The sequence below is a fragment of the Scyliorhinus torazame genome, chromosome 8 (assembly GCF_047496885.1).
Source record: "Scyliorhinus torazame isolate Kashiwa2021f chromosome 8, sScyTor2.1, whole genome shotgun sequence".
NCBI lineage: Eukaryota > Metazoa > Chordata > Chondrichthyes > Carcharhiniformes > Scyliorhinidae > Scyliorhinus > Scyliorhinus torazame.
The window spans coordinates 112,110,388-112,124,509 of NC_092714.1; the positions used below are offsets into that span (position 1 = coordinate 112,110,388).

Below are 14,122 nucleotides of genomic sequence, written 5' to 3' on the forward strand. Positions count from 1 at the left end.
GCTGCCAACTTCTTTCTCAATTCTAAATTCTCCTTTTCTACCTCGCTTACATCGACCTTACTCATTCGATGTATGCCCTCAACGTCTTTCCGGAGCGTCCTAACGACCTCCTCTGTGCCTCGCAATTGTGCCAAGCAGGACATGATTGCCATCGGCTTGCGAGCTTTCCCGAAGCTCTTTTTGTGGATCTCGCTCAGGTTCTCCCACCAAGTATGTCCTATACTCCCGGGACCTGATTCCTCATCACAGAATTCATTCCAAAGGGGCCATCCTTTCCCTTTGAGATATTTCCTGATCTCTTCCTCCCAAATGGGACATTGTCCCACTCTACTGCTGCTGGTCGCTGCGACCGCAAATTCTTCTGGGTTCATGAGGCGCTGCATTGCCTGCATTGCCATCTTTCCTATCCGAATGCTGCTCTTCAAATTTTGGGACAGGGGTTTTAATCCGAATTCTGCTCTTCAAATTTGGGGCAGTGGTATTAAGGCGGTGCTGTAAATACGGGTACGGCTTTCGCTACTTTCCGATATACAAACTTCCGACAGTTTTGTCGCAACAAAAAATCTATCAGTTTTACCTTATCGCCCTGTTAGTTACGCATGCATACACACACTTCCGAATTATGAGTATTGATCAGAACTGCTTGAACGCTTGTGGTTTTCTGTTTCCAATTGGATCTCTAATTCAAATTCTGGGTTCTCCCGGAGTGGTTTTCCACTTCTAGATCGGGTCCCATCAGGATGTCGCCAAATAATGTTGCTGACTTTGCCTTAGTTTAATTGCTCTGTTTTATCACCTTTGCTCTTGAGTTGCTAGGTATCCTTATGATACCACCACGTGGTTCAAGTCCGAGTAATGATCAATAATCCAATACACAACTTCGTAAGATTTAAATCAAAGCACATTTATTATCCACAGTAATCACTACTCAAGTACAAATTCTACGTCTAAGCTACTTCTACAGCTAACAGGCCAATACTTAACTTGGAACTGGCCCACTAGGCCAGGGAAACGAATGGCCTTTCGTTCGGGTTCTGAGCCTGCGGGATTCGAAGTTGGTACAGATTGGTAGCTAGGAGCGCCTATCTCGTAGCGAGCGTTGAAGTAAGACTTACAGTTTTTGAGCGGCTGTTGAAGAGTTAAGAGAGCTGGAAGCGGTTGAGGAGAGGTGGAAGAGGGCTGGACGAGGGCTGGAAGAGAGCGCCTTGAACTTGGGGCTCAATTCTTATTGTCCCCAGGGGCTTCCTGTACCTGGTCGCAAGTGATTGGACTTTGTCCCAATCACTTGGTTTGATTTTCTCCAATACTGGAGCGGTTCCCTGATCGATGGGCGGTCTTGAGGTGGTCGTTCACCTCCTTTTGTGTAGGCTTCTGCTGGCGTCGAAGAGTCTGGTTTTGCTTTATGTGTCTAAATATTGCTCATTGTTCCCGGGGATTGCTCATTAGTATGCAGATGGCTGGTGTTTTGTTATGCTGATGGTTGCTGGTATCGATCTTGTCTGGCCTTTCCAGAGGTAAATACACAGTCAACCTGCAGCTGCTCGTTTTTGTCCTGTTGGCTGATTTTCCCATCAGCCTTTGCCGTTCGCCATTTTAAATCGGGCATTAGCCATTTTAAGTGGCTACACCACCTAACCCACACATCTTTAGATTGTGGGAGGAAACCCACACAGACACGGGGGAAAACGTACAAACTCCACACAGACAGTCACCCAAGGCCGGAATTGAACCCTGGTCCCTGGTGCTGTTAGGCAGCAGTGCTAACCATTGTGCCACCGTGCTGCCCTTTCTAAAAAAAAACTTTATGATAAGGTAACAATTCCTTCTATGTACAATATTTTACTTCACTGAATGCAGTGGTTATTTCTGGCATTAAAAGATACCCAGAAGATAATGGTGCTTGAATTAGTCAGTGCTATTTTCCCCAAAGAATACATACAGTTTATTTGTAATGCACTTGTGTGAAAATCTGTACAAGTTTACCAGTTTTCTTCTGTGATAGGAACACTGCCTGACAACTGACATTCTAAGGAAGTTGCAACCCGCTGATGTTGAGCTCCTGAAGGATACTAGCATGTCATATAAAGTTAGATTCAGGTAAGCTCTGAGGGACTCTATCTAACAAAACAACTGTAATTATAAGGAAAAGAAGTGCAAAATAAACAAACTCAGAATTGACTGTATTTGAGAAATGCATAATATTGTAGCGTAGAACTATAATTGATCAATTATATACAGTTTTTCATAATTTTCATCTATCAGCTGAAAAATACTTTTAATTTTAAAATAAACTAAACATTAAGAGCTGTTTCATTGTTTCTCTTGTATACTTAACACGTTCTGCTTTGTAAGTTTTATAGCACAGCATATAACCAGATTACATTGGTGCTGCAGAAATGCTGACAGGACAGAATTGCAATGATAACCCCATTTGAATTTGTGTAGTCAGCACAATGAAATATTGAATGGTGGACCAGGAATACATTGCTCGTGGCTTCTAATTTAAAACAAGAAACAGCGCAGCTACCTAGAAAGACTGGCGCCATTTACAGAAATCAATCATCTGATTTTCCCTCAGATTTGCTGGAGAAGAGTTTCCTCCTATCCTCGTGTTTAAGATTTTTCAACACATTGGGAATTATAAAAATCAATATTTTAGTGGAAAAAGAATTATCAAAGCTGCAACTGAGGTAACTCCAATTTTTCTAATTTTTCCTTTCTATTTTATCCTCTCCAGAAAGTGTTGATCCCCTTTCTGGGGCTGATTCCAATGCAGGGCGTAATTTACATCACTTTTCAATATCTTATGTGAACTTGACTGAGTGCTGATAAGCTATTCACCTGTGTAGGATATCACCGTTTAGCTGAATCCTGTCTTTACCTGATGTCCATCTACATGAACCTGACCCAAACCCCTGCCTGGCACTCACCCATACAAATGCTGGGATTATCCTGGTATGTAGAGGCACATATTACTCTTAACCCTTCCATTCGCACTGTTCCTGTAGCATTTATTTTGTTCAGACATCATACTTGAATCTTGCTGGCAGAAAGTTTATAAACCTAGTATATTTTAATGAATTATTTTGCAATCAAGCTGACATCAGTATCTTTCATTTTTATGCTCAATATACTGGCAATATATTTCCAAGTCATAATGGTATGTGGCTTGAGGGGAACTTTGAGGCGGTGGTGTTCTCACATGCCTGTTGCCCTGTTCTTCTAGGCGGTTCTTATGGGCGGCACAGTAGCACAGTGGTTACCACTGTTGCTTAACAGCGCCAGGGTCCCAGGTTCGATTCCCAACTTGGGTCATTGTCTGCGTGGAGTCTGAACATTTTCGCCGTGTCTCTGGGTTTCCTCCAGTTTCTTCCCACAAGTCCCGAAAGACGCGCTGTTAGGTAACTTGGACATTCTAAATTCTCCCTCTGTGTAACCGAACAGGCACTGAAATGTGGTGACTAGGGGCTTTTCACAATAACTTCATTGCAGTGTTAATGCAAGCGTACATGTGACAATAAAGATTATTATTAGAGGTGAAGAGTTTTGAAGATGCTGTTAAAGACACCTCGGCAAATTGGAACCATGCATTTTGTGGAACCCATTGCTGCACACTGCAGGCAAAGTGCACTTAGGATGGAGGGAGTAAATATTGAATGCAGGTGAAGGGGTGCGAATCAAGCGGGCTATTTTGTCCTGGATAGTATTGAGCTTTTTGAGTGTTGTAGTAAATGCACTCACCCAGACAAGTGGAGAGTATTCCATCACACTCCTGACTTGTGGTTTATAGATAATGAACGGGCGTTGGGGATCAGGAGAGGATTCATGTGCCACAGAATCCCCAGCTTTTGACCAGCTGTTGTAGCCGCAGTATTTATGTGGCTGACCCAGTTAAGTTCCTGGTCAGTGATGATCTCCAGGATATTGATGATGGGGGATTTGACGACAGTAATGCCACTGTTAATGGTAATGGTAAAGTAAGCAATATGTTGGGCCATGAGGTCATAGATTGTGGCAACATACAATTCTGTTGTCTGCTCATGGGCCACAGTGTCTCATAGATGCCCAGTTTTGAGCTGCAGCAATTATTTGGAATCTACCTCAATTAGCACATTGATGGTGGAACACATCGTAATGGAAGATATCCTCGATGTGAAAGCGGGATTTTGCCTTCCACTCCTACCAATACTGTCATGGACAGATACATCTTCAACATGTAGGGTAGGATTTGCCAAGCAACATGCAACGGGTGGAGGCCTGCCATTGACCAGCAGCGGGATTTTGTCCTACCGTTGTCAATGGGATGTCCCGTTGAATGTACCCCTCGCCACCTGCTAATCCGACGTCTCCAAATCTGGTGCCTCTGTCAATGCCCGGAGATCTATCCCTTTCTAATCCCATCATCGGCCGGGATTTTCTGACTCAGCAGGAGATGCAGTGGGCCAACCAAAAGCCCCGTTGACTTTTGGCGGGACTGGACAATCCCATAGCGGGGCGGGGGCAGAAAATTCTGCTTATAAATGTATGTAGCAACATTGTTAGAACTGAGTGGCTTGCAGGCCATTTCAGAGGGCAGTTAAGTCAATCACATTGCAGTGAATCTGGGGGTCACATGTAAGCCAGACCAGGTAAGGATAGATTTTAATCCCTAAAGGACATTAGTGAATAGTTGTGATTTTGTGACAACCAGTAGTTTCATGGTCAGCATGACTGATAGTTAAAAAAAAAAAAATTCCTGATTTTCAATCATCTTCACATTAGTCCAACCAAATAACCCACTATTGTTATGGGCCAGGGTTTAGGAAACTCCAAAGTGTATCATGGAGTTCACCTGACCTACAACTATTTATTGATTTTGGTTACGATGGGCAGAAGAGCCTGCCTTTTGGGTGTTATTCAACTGCGTTCTTAAGGCGTTTTTAATCAAAAACAAGCTTTATTCTACGAATTTAGTTAACATCTGTAGAAACACACACAGTAAGAATTATTATCAACCATAAATATAAAGCCCCCACACAGCTACAGTAATCTATGTATAACCCTTAATGAATTCCCCCTTTAACTGTTCCAATTCAATATCAAGATCCCATAAACCAAAAAAACCTTTTTCCAACACAGCAGGTAAGTATAATCATTGGGTTTCTTCCTTGGAATAACTCTTTAAAATTGAAAATAGAGAGACAGGCCAAAATAATTTTCTGTCTGAGTCTACAGCAGCCAAATGTGAAAACAAAAGTAAAAACTCACAGAGCCACAGCCCAGCTCCACACATACAATGACATCACTGAAGCCATGTGATAAGACAAAAACATTTTGTAAATGGACACTCCCATGAAACTATGCTACATTATTGCTTAGATTTTAATAATTGATTTGCATTAATTTTATGGGGGAGGATTTAAGAAGGAGCTGATGTGAATTGCCTTTCTTTTTTGGGCTTTAACTTTATAATTCAGGCGGCACGGTAGTGCAGTGGTTAGCACTGTTGCCTATGATGCTGAGGACCCGGGTTCCATCCTGGCCCCAGGTCACTGTTTGTGTGGAGTTTGCATATTCTCCCCATGTCTGCATGGGTCTCACCCCCACAACCCAAAGATGAGCAGGGAAGGTGGATTGGCCATGCAAAATTGCCCATTAATTGGAAAAAAATAATTGTGTACTCTAAATTTATTTTTAAAAAGAAAGAAAAAGGAAAAAAAAAATTAAAATTCACAGATTTACTTTCATTCATGGATAAAGCCATTCTTTTTTTTCTCAACAGGCAGCTGCTGCTTCCTGCAAAATGATGGGACACAGGAAATTCTACGATCTTATAATACAGGATAACCTTCAGTATCAAAGAACTAAAATAGCCGAAGAAGTTGATATTGTTACAATGAAAGATTATATGCAGGTTCGAAAGCTGAATTTGCAATGCTAATAATAGAGTTGATGATATTGTAGGTAAATTTGAGCTCATCCGCATTCCCAGTAGGGAGTGGTATCAAAGACAAACCCTGGGCTAGAAATTAGGTGACAACACAAAGGTTGCCAATGTTCCAGGATTGGCCTTGAATCTCTCTAAACTGAAGATTAATCTTCAGGATACTGCTGCAAGAAACCCAGGAGGAAAATCAAAGGGATATTAAAAATAATAGTGTTTGCTTTTCCTTTTCTTTGAGCACTTCATTAGTTTCAAAAATATTGAAGGTGAAGAAAATTGGCTGTTCCCCAACAATCAAGATTAATCCAATTGAGTGGGGAAGAGTCTGTTTCTTTTCCAATTGGTGTGGAAAGGCAGTGCATCTGGAGGATGGACACTGCTAAGAATCTGAGGACATAATGATTCAAGATGGAAGGTTATGTGCTGAAATCTCCAGCCATACACCCAATCAGAATTGGCAACCCTATACTATGGTACTTGCTCCCTTTGGGCAGTTCTTCTGTTGGGACCAGGATTGTTGTATATGCTCTTACAGAGGTGAAACAGATTACGTTTAGTTGTTTATATATTTCGCCTATATTTTCTGAATGGAACATCCAGTTGGAAACATGGCAGCTCACAATTGGGTGGGTGCTGAATATGTCTGCTATATTATTCATTGCTTGGCATTTCTCTCTTGGTCCTTTATCCTTCCATGGAGAACCCCAATGTTGCATTGTTGGAGCTGGTGGAAAAAAAACAGAACAAGTATTATTACAAAGGCACCTAAAACCCTGAGTCACAACAGGAAAAGAGCAAAAAATGTACTGCAGAAATAGTCTGAAAATCAGTAATTGGATCATATTTCTGGGTTATTTGAATGAACTTACACATCAGTCCATGGCAATTCTGGGTGTGCGTTGTGCATAGTATAGGTCACTGAATGTTGTGCTCACAAAGAACAGGGTACCATTTATATGTTAAAATAATATTGTTGTGACTTCATTTAAGTATTACAGTTAAGCTCTCACATTTAAAAACAAGACCTCCCGGCTACCATTTAATTTAGCCCTGAAAATCCACGTGATGCGCTATATGGGTATCTGATGTACTTATAAACATTTCACTCCGCCATCCAGCACTCTTGCGCATCGTTGATGGAACCTCCTCCTTCCATTAATTGCATTAATGTCATTTTTTAAAATATATATATATTTTATTCACATTTTTCGGCCAAACAAAACAATCAAAGGTTTTCCTTTTTACAACAATAAAACAATATAAATAACAGTGGCCGTTTTAACAAATAAATAAATAATATATAAACTAAATGGCAACTGCCATAACAAAAATAATAACTCTCCAAAAATAAAATCAAACAATCCATTATACATAACCTAGTACAAATATCTATACAAAAACACCCCTGAGGACCCACCCGAGCCCTCCCCCCCACCCCCCCTTCCCCCTGGGTTGCTGCTGTTACCTTCCCATTTCCTTTATCGTTCTGCGAGGTAGTCAGTGAACGGTTGCCACCGCCTGGTGAACCCTTGAGCCGAACCCCTTAGTGCGAACTTTATCCGTTCTAGTTTTATAAACCCTGCCATGTCATTTATCCAGGTCTCCACGCCCGGGGGTTTGGCTTCCTTCCACATAAGCAATATCCTTCGCTGGACTACTAGGGACGCAAAGGCCAAGACATCAGCCTCTTTCGTCTCCTTCACTCCCGGCTCTTCTGCAACCCCAAATATAGCCAACCCCCAGCCTGGCTCGACCCGGACCCCCACCACCTTCGAAAGCACCTTTGCCACCCCCACCCAGAACCCCTGCAGTGCCGGACATGACCAAAACATGTGGGTGTGGTTTGCTGGGCTTCTCGAGCATCTCCCACACCTATCCTCTACCCTGAAAAATTTACTGAGCCTTGCTCCCGTCATATGCGCCCTGTGTAAAACCTTGAATTGTATCAGGCTTAGCCTGGCGCACGAGGACGACGAGTTTACCCTACGTAGGGCATCAGCCCACAGCCCCTCCTCAATCTCTTCCCCCAGCTCTTCTTCCCATTTCCCCTTCAGCTCATCCACTATGATCTCCCCCTCGTCCCTCATTTCCCTGTATATATCCGACACCCTACCATCCCCCACCCATGTCCCTGAGATCACTCTATCTTGAATCTCCTGCGTCGGGAGCTGTGGGAATTCCCTCACCTGCTGCCTCGCAAAAGCCCTCAGTTGCATGTACCGAAATGCATTCCCTTGGGGCAACCCATATTTTTCCGTCAGCGCTCCCAGACTCGCAAAAGTCCCGCCTACGAACAGATCTCTCAGTTGCACAATCCCAGCTCTCTGCCATGCTCTAAATCCCCCATCTATTCTCCCTGGGACAAACCTATGGTTATTTCTTATCGGGGACCGCACCGAGGCTCCCGTCCTTCCCCTATGTTGTCTCCACTGCCCCCAAATTTTTAGTGTTGCCACCACCACTGGACTTGTGGTGTATTTCTTCGGGGAGAATGGCAACGGCGCCGTCACCATTGCTTGTAGGCTGGTTCCTTTGCAGGACGCCATCTCCAATCTCTTCCACGCCGCTCCCTCCCCTTCTCCCATCCACTTACACACCATTGAGATATTGGCGGCCCAGTAGTATTCACTTAGGCTCGGTAGTGCCAGCCCCCCCCCATCCCTGCTACGCTGCAAGAACCCCCTCCTCACTCTCGGGGTCTTCCCGGCCCACACAAAACTCATGACACTTTTCTCAATTTTCTTGAAAAAAGCCTTCGTGACCATCACCGGAAGGCACTGAAACACAAAAAGGAATCTCGGGAGGACTACCATTTTGACCGCCTGCACCCTACCCACCAGTGACAGGGGCCCATGTCCCATCTCTTAAAATCCTCCTCCATCTGTTCCACCAATCTTGTTAAATTAAGCCTATGTAAGGTTCCCCAACGCCTGGCTATCTGAATCCCTAAGTACCGGAAACCTCTTGTTACCTTCCTCAGCGGTAAGTCATCTATTCCCCTGCTCTGCTCCCCCGGATGCACCACAAACAACTTACTCTTCCCCATATTCAATTTGTACCCCGAAAATTCCCCAAACTCCCTGAATGTCTGCATTATCTCAGGCATCCCCTCCACTGGGTCCGCAACATACAGCAATAAATCATCTGCATACAAAGATACCCAGTGTTCTTCTCCTCCCCTGAGTACTCCCCTCCACTTCCTGGAGCCCCTCAGTGCTATGGCCAGGGGCTCAATCGCCAATGCAAACAGTAACGGAGACAGGGGACACCCCTGCCTCGTCCCTCTATGAAGACGGAAGTAGTCAGACCTCTGCCTGTTCGTGACCACGCTCGCCACCGGGGCCCTATACAACATCCAATAAACCCTTCTCCAAAACCAAATCTCCTCAGCACCTCCCACAGATAATCTCACTCCATTCTGTCGAATGCTTTCTCGGCGTCCATCGCCACCACTATCTCCGCCTCCCCCTCTGGTGGGGGCATACTCATTACCCCTAGCAACCTCCATATGTTCGTGTTCAGCTGTCTCCCCTTAACGAACACAGTTTGATCCTCGTGGACCACCCCCGGGACACAGTCCTCTATCCTCGTCGCCATCACCTTGGCCAGGAGCTTAGCATCTACATTTAAAAGGGAAATGGGCCTGTAGGACCCACACTGCAGCGGGTCTTTTTCATTCTTCAAAAGGAGCGAGATCGTTGCCTCCGACATAGTCGGGGGCAGCTGCCCCCTTTCCCTGGCCTCATTAAAGGTTCTCGTCAAAAGCGGGGCCAGTAGGTCCATATATTTCCTATAAAATTCCACCGGGAATCCATCCGGTCCTGGGGCCTTCCCCGCCTGCATGCTCCCAATCCCTTTTACCACCTCCTCCATCTCAATCTGTGCTCCCAGTCCCGCCCTCTCCTGCTCCTCCACCTTAGGGAATTCCAGCTGATCCAAGAAACACATCATTCCCTCCTTCCCTTCCGGGGGCTGAGCCTTATATAACCTCTCATAAAATGCCTTGAACACCCCGTTCACTCTCTCCGCTCCCCGTTCCATCTCTCCCTCCTCATCTCTCACCCCACCTATCTCCCTCGCTGCTCCCCTCTTCCTCAATTGGTGGGCCAGTAGCCGACTCGCCTTCTCTCCATACTCATACTGTACACCCTGTGCCCTCCTCCACTGTGCCTCTGCCTTACCCGTGGTCAGCAGGTCAAATTCCACATGTAGCCTTTGTCTTTCCCTGTACAGTCCCTCCTCCGGTGCCTCCGCATATTGCCTGTCCACCCTCAAAAGTTCTTTCAACAATCGCTCCCTTTCTTTACCCTCTTGCTTCCCTTTATGTGCCCTTATGGATATCAGTTCCCCTCTGACCACCGCCTTCAACGCCTCCCAGACCACTCCCACCTGAACCTCTCCATTGTCATTAAGCTCCAAGTACCTCTCGATGCACCCCCTCACCCTTAAACATACCCCCTCATCCGCCAATAAGCCCATATCCATTCTCCAGAGTGGGTGCTGTTCTTTTTCCTCTCCTACCTCCAGGTCTACCCAATGTGGAGCGTGGTCCGAAATGGCTATGGCCGTATATTCCGTCCCTGTCACCTTCGGAATCAGTGCCCTTCTCAAGACAAAAAAGTCTATCCCGTGAGTATAATTTGTGAACATGGGAGAAAAATGAGAACTCCTTACTCCTAGGCCTACTAAATCTCCAGGGGTCTACCCCTCCCATCTGCTCCATGAAGTCCTTGAGCACCCTGGCCGCTGCCGGCCTCCTCCCGGTCCTGGACCTCGACCGGTCCAGCCCTGGATCAAGCACCGTATTGAAGTCTCCCCCCATTACCAACTTTCCCGCCTCCAGGTCCGGGATACGTCCCAACATACGCCTCATAAAATTTGCATCATCCCAGTTCAGGGCGTATACATTCACCAGAACCACCGCCTCCCCTTGCAATCTGCCACTCACCATCACATATCTACCCCTACTATCCGCCACTATGGTCTTTGCCTCAAACAGTACCCGTTTCCCCACTAAGATAGCCACCCCCCTGTTCTTCGCATCTAAACCCGAATGAAACACCTGCCCCACCCATCCTTTACGTAGTCTGACCTGGTCTATAAGTTTCAGGTGCGTCTCCTGCAACATAACCACATCTGCCTTTAATTTCTTTAGGTGTGCGAGTACCCGTGCCCTTTTAATCGGCCCGTTCAGCCCTCTCACGTTCCACGTTTTTTAACCCAGCTCCTCACCCGGTTCCCACGTACCCGTATATCCCCCCGACGGCGCCCTCCCGCCTCGACCACCCCATCCCATAACAGCTCCCCCTTCTCCTTAGCAGCAGCAACCCAGTTAACCCCCCCCTCCCCTCCCCTCCGCTAGATCCCCCTCTAGCGTAGTTGCACCCCCCATGTTGCTCCCAGAAGTCAGCGAACTCTGGCTGACCTCGGCTTCCTCCCTTGTCCTCGGCCCCCACTGTGCGAGGCCCCCTCCTTCCTGCGTCCCTGTTGCCGCCATAATTACCATAGCGCGGGAACAAAGCCCGCGTTTCCCACTCGGCCCCGCCCCTAATGGCCGGCGCCCACAGTTCCTCATATTCCCCCCACTCCCTCCCCCCCCCCCCCCCCCCCCCCCAACATGGGGAAGAGAGAAAAGTTACAGGATCACAAAATTAACAAATTGAAAAATCATCCCCCCCCCCCCCCCCTTTTCTCGCCCCACATAATCACCCCACCACTTTGTCCCAAAAGCTCTTTCTCTCGCCAGACTATTCCAGCTTCTCGTCCACAATGAATGTCCACGCCTCTTCTGCCGCCTCAAAGTAGTGGTGCTTTCCTTGGTGTGTGACCCACAATCTCGCCGGTTGCAACATTCCAAACTGTATCTTTTTGTGAAGCACCGCCTTAGCCCGATTAAAACTTGCCCTCCTTCTCGCCACCTCCGCACTCCAATCCTGGTATACGGGGATCACCGCGTTCTCCCACCTACAGCTCCGAGTTTTCTTCGCCCATCTGAGGACCGTCTCTCTGTCATTGTAGCGGAGAAACCTCACCACTATAGCTCGAGGTATTTCTCCAGCCTTCGGTCTTCGCGCCAGAACTCGATAAGCTCCCTCCACCTCCAAAGGGCCCGTCGGGGCCTCCGATCCCATTAGCGAGTGAAGCATCGTGCTCACATATGTCCCGACGTCCACCCCTTCTGCGCCTTCGGGAAGACCCAGGACTCTTCCTCCTCGAATTATTCTCCAGTACTTCCAACCTTTCCACACACCTTTTGTGCTGCGCCTCGTGCGTCTCTGTCTTCACCACCAGGCCCTGTATTTCATCTTCATTTTCAGCAGCCTTTGCCTTCACGACCCGAAGCTCCAGCTCTTGGGTCCTCTGCTCCTCCTTTAGCCCTTCAATCGCCTGTAATGTCGGGGCCAGCAGCTCCTTCTTCAACTCCTTCTTCAGCTCTTCCACACAGCGCCGCAGGAACTCTTGTTGGTCCGGGCCCCATAACAAACGGCCACCTTCCGACGCCATCTTGCTTTGAGCTTCCCTTCCTTGCCGCTGCTCCAGAGCATCCTCCGCAATCCGGCCGTTATCCTCTCCCTTATCCATGCGTGTCCGGGGGGATTCCCTTCTGTTTTACCGCACAGTGTTTTTGGCCGTTTAAATTGCCGTTGGGGCTCCTATTAAGAGCCCCAAAGTCCGTTCCAACGGGAGCTGCCGAAACGTGCGACTTAGCTGGTCATCGCCGCACCCGGAAGTCCATTAATGTCATTTTTAACAGGATGTTATAAGGCCCTAATCTATTTTTGTGCTGCTTTTGGTGTTCACCTATGTCACATGACTCACATTGACGATGTTCCAATGCAAAAACTCATTTATTGCAGTTCATATTCTCATTTGTATTTTTCGTGTGTAGTACACAAGTAATCTGGATGAAACTCCAGCTTATCTTGGAGGAAGGGATAACTGCTGGAGAATGTTGACTCTGACAGACCTACCCAGAACAACAATTATGTATGACATCATGGACTATGCTCAAAGTAGCATTTTATCTCAGCGTTTGAAGAAGGAATTGCCAATTCTGCTTTCCAAACCGATTACTGAAGAGATTCAACTTCAACACATTAGAACCATCTCTCAGACCAGGTACCTAATTGAGAGGAGTGACTTTGTGAAATGCTTGTCATATTTTATATTCAGAAATCAGTTTCCAACTACATAAGGTGGATAAAGCAGTAATAAATAGGAAATAACAGCATTAAAAACCTACAAACGCAAAATTGTAAACTTACATTTAATACCTTATCTGACAAACTTCTTACACAAGGACAGATGAGAGGTCAGAGAAAATAAATATTTTGCATGAGAATGTTTTCTTTTTCTGGTAATGCGAGATGAGTCTGTCCGTGTCTGTTAGTTGAGATCTTATGTACCGATGGGGAAATCTACCCTATTGGTATTGGCCTGTGTTTCTTTGATTTTTTGGGGGCCAGTGGAGACCACTATTTTGTCAGCTGGTTTAATTTCAGAACAGATGTGGATCCTTTCAATCCATTTCCTCAACGGGTACCCTCCCACTGCTATTCACATGTTCTTTTCTTTTCTAATTTCTTTCCATTGTCTGATGTGAAGATCATCACAATAATGTATCTATCTTTTGCTTTTTCTTTTTAACCAGTTAACCAGTCATTCCATGCTGAGGATTTCTCTTTTTTCTTCATTTTGGTCCGAATCGATTAAAATGTTTGCTGGGCGACTTCCGGTGGCGGCTATGGAGTAGGAGGTCGCACATTTGGTAGGTCCCACTTGTGAATAAACATTTGGACCTATTCTCCCGTTTCTTTCGGAATTTCACTTGATAAATCGGTGGAGAGTGAGACAGTGAGGAGAAAGCCCCCACCAGTGTATGGAGCAGTGGACTAGATGTGGCCGTGTAAGGAGACATAGTCAAGCAAGGAAAACGCGTGCAGAGCCGGCAGCGCAGGAAAGCATGGTGGAGTCGCAGGATCCTGGTGCGGGGGCACAGTGGTCGATGGTACAGCTGGTGAAGTTCTTTGAGGAGAGCTTCGCCAAGCTAAAGAACGATACGCTGGACCCGATTAAAGCATTGATCGACCTGGTGGAACAGGGTCTAGAAACCCACAGATGGGTGATTCAGAAGGTGGAGGAAAAGGTGTCCGAACAAGAGGACCATTTAACTGCTTTGGAGGTCAAGGTGGGGATGAT

General features: G+C 46.3%; 1 protein-coding gene across 2 annotated transcripts in view; it reads left to right on the forward strand.

The window, feature by feature from the left end:
• The window catches only part of c8hxorf58 (chromosome 8 CXorf58 homolog), a 59,467-nt gene that overhangs the window by 27,881 nt on the left and 17,464 nt on the right, over positions 1-14,122 (forward strand). For both annotated transcript variants that reach the window (XM_072514038.1, XM_072514037.1), the window contains 4 exons: positions 2,003-2,097; positions 2,579-2,690; positions 5,762-5,893; positions 12,813-13,042. In XM_072514038.1, the coding sequence (XP_072370139.1) occupies positions 2,003-2,097; positions 2,579-2,690; positions 5,762-5,893; positions 12,813-13,042 (569 nt within the window). The remainder of the gene's footprint in view (positions 1-2,002; positions 2,098-2,578; positions 2,691-5,761; positions 5,894-12,812; positions 13,043-14,122) is intronic.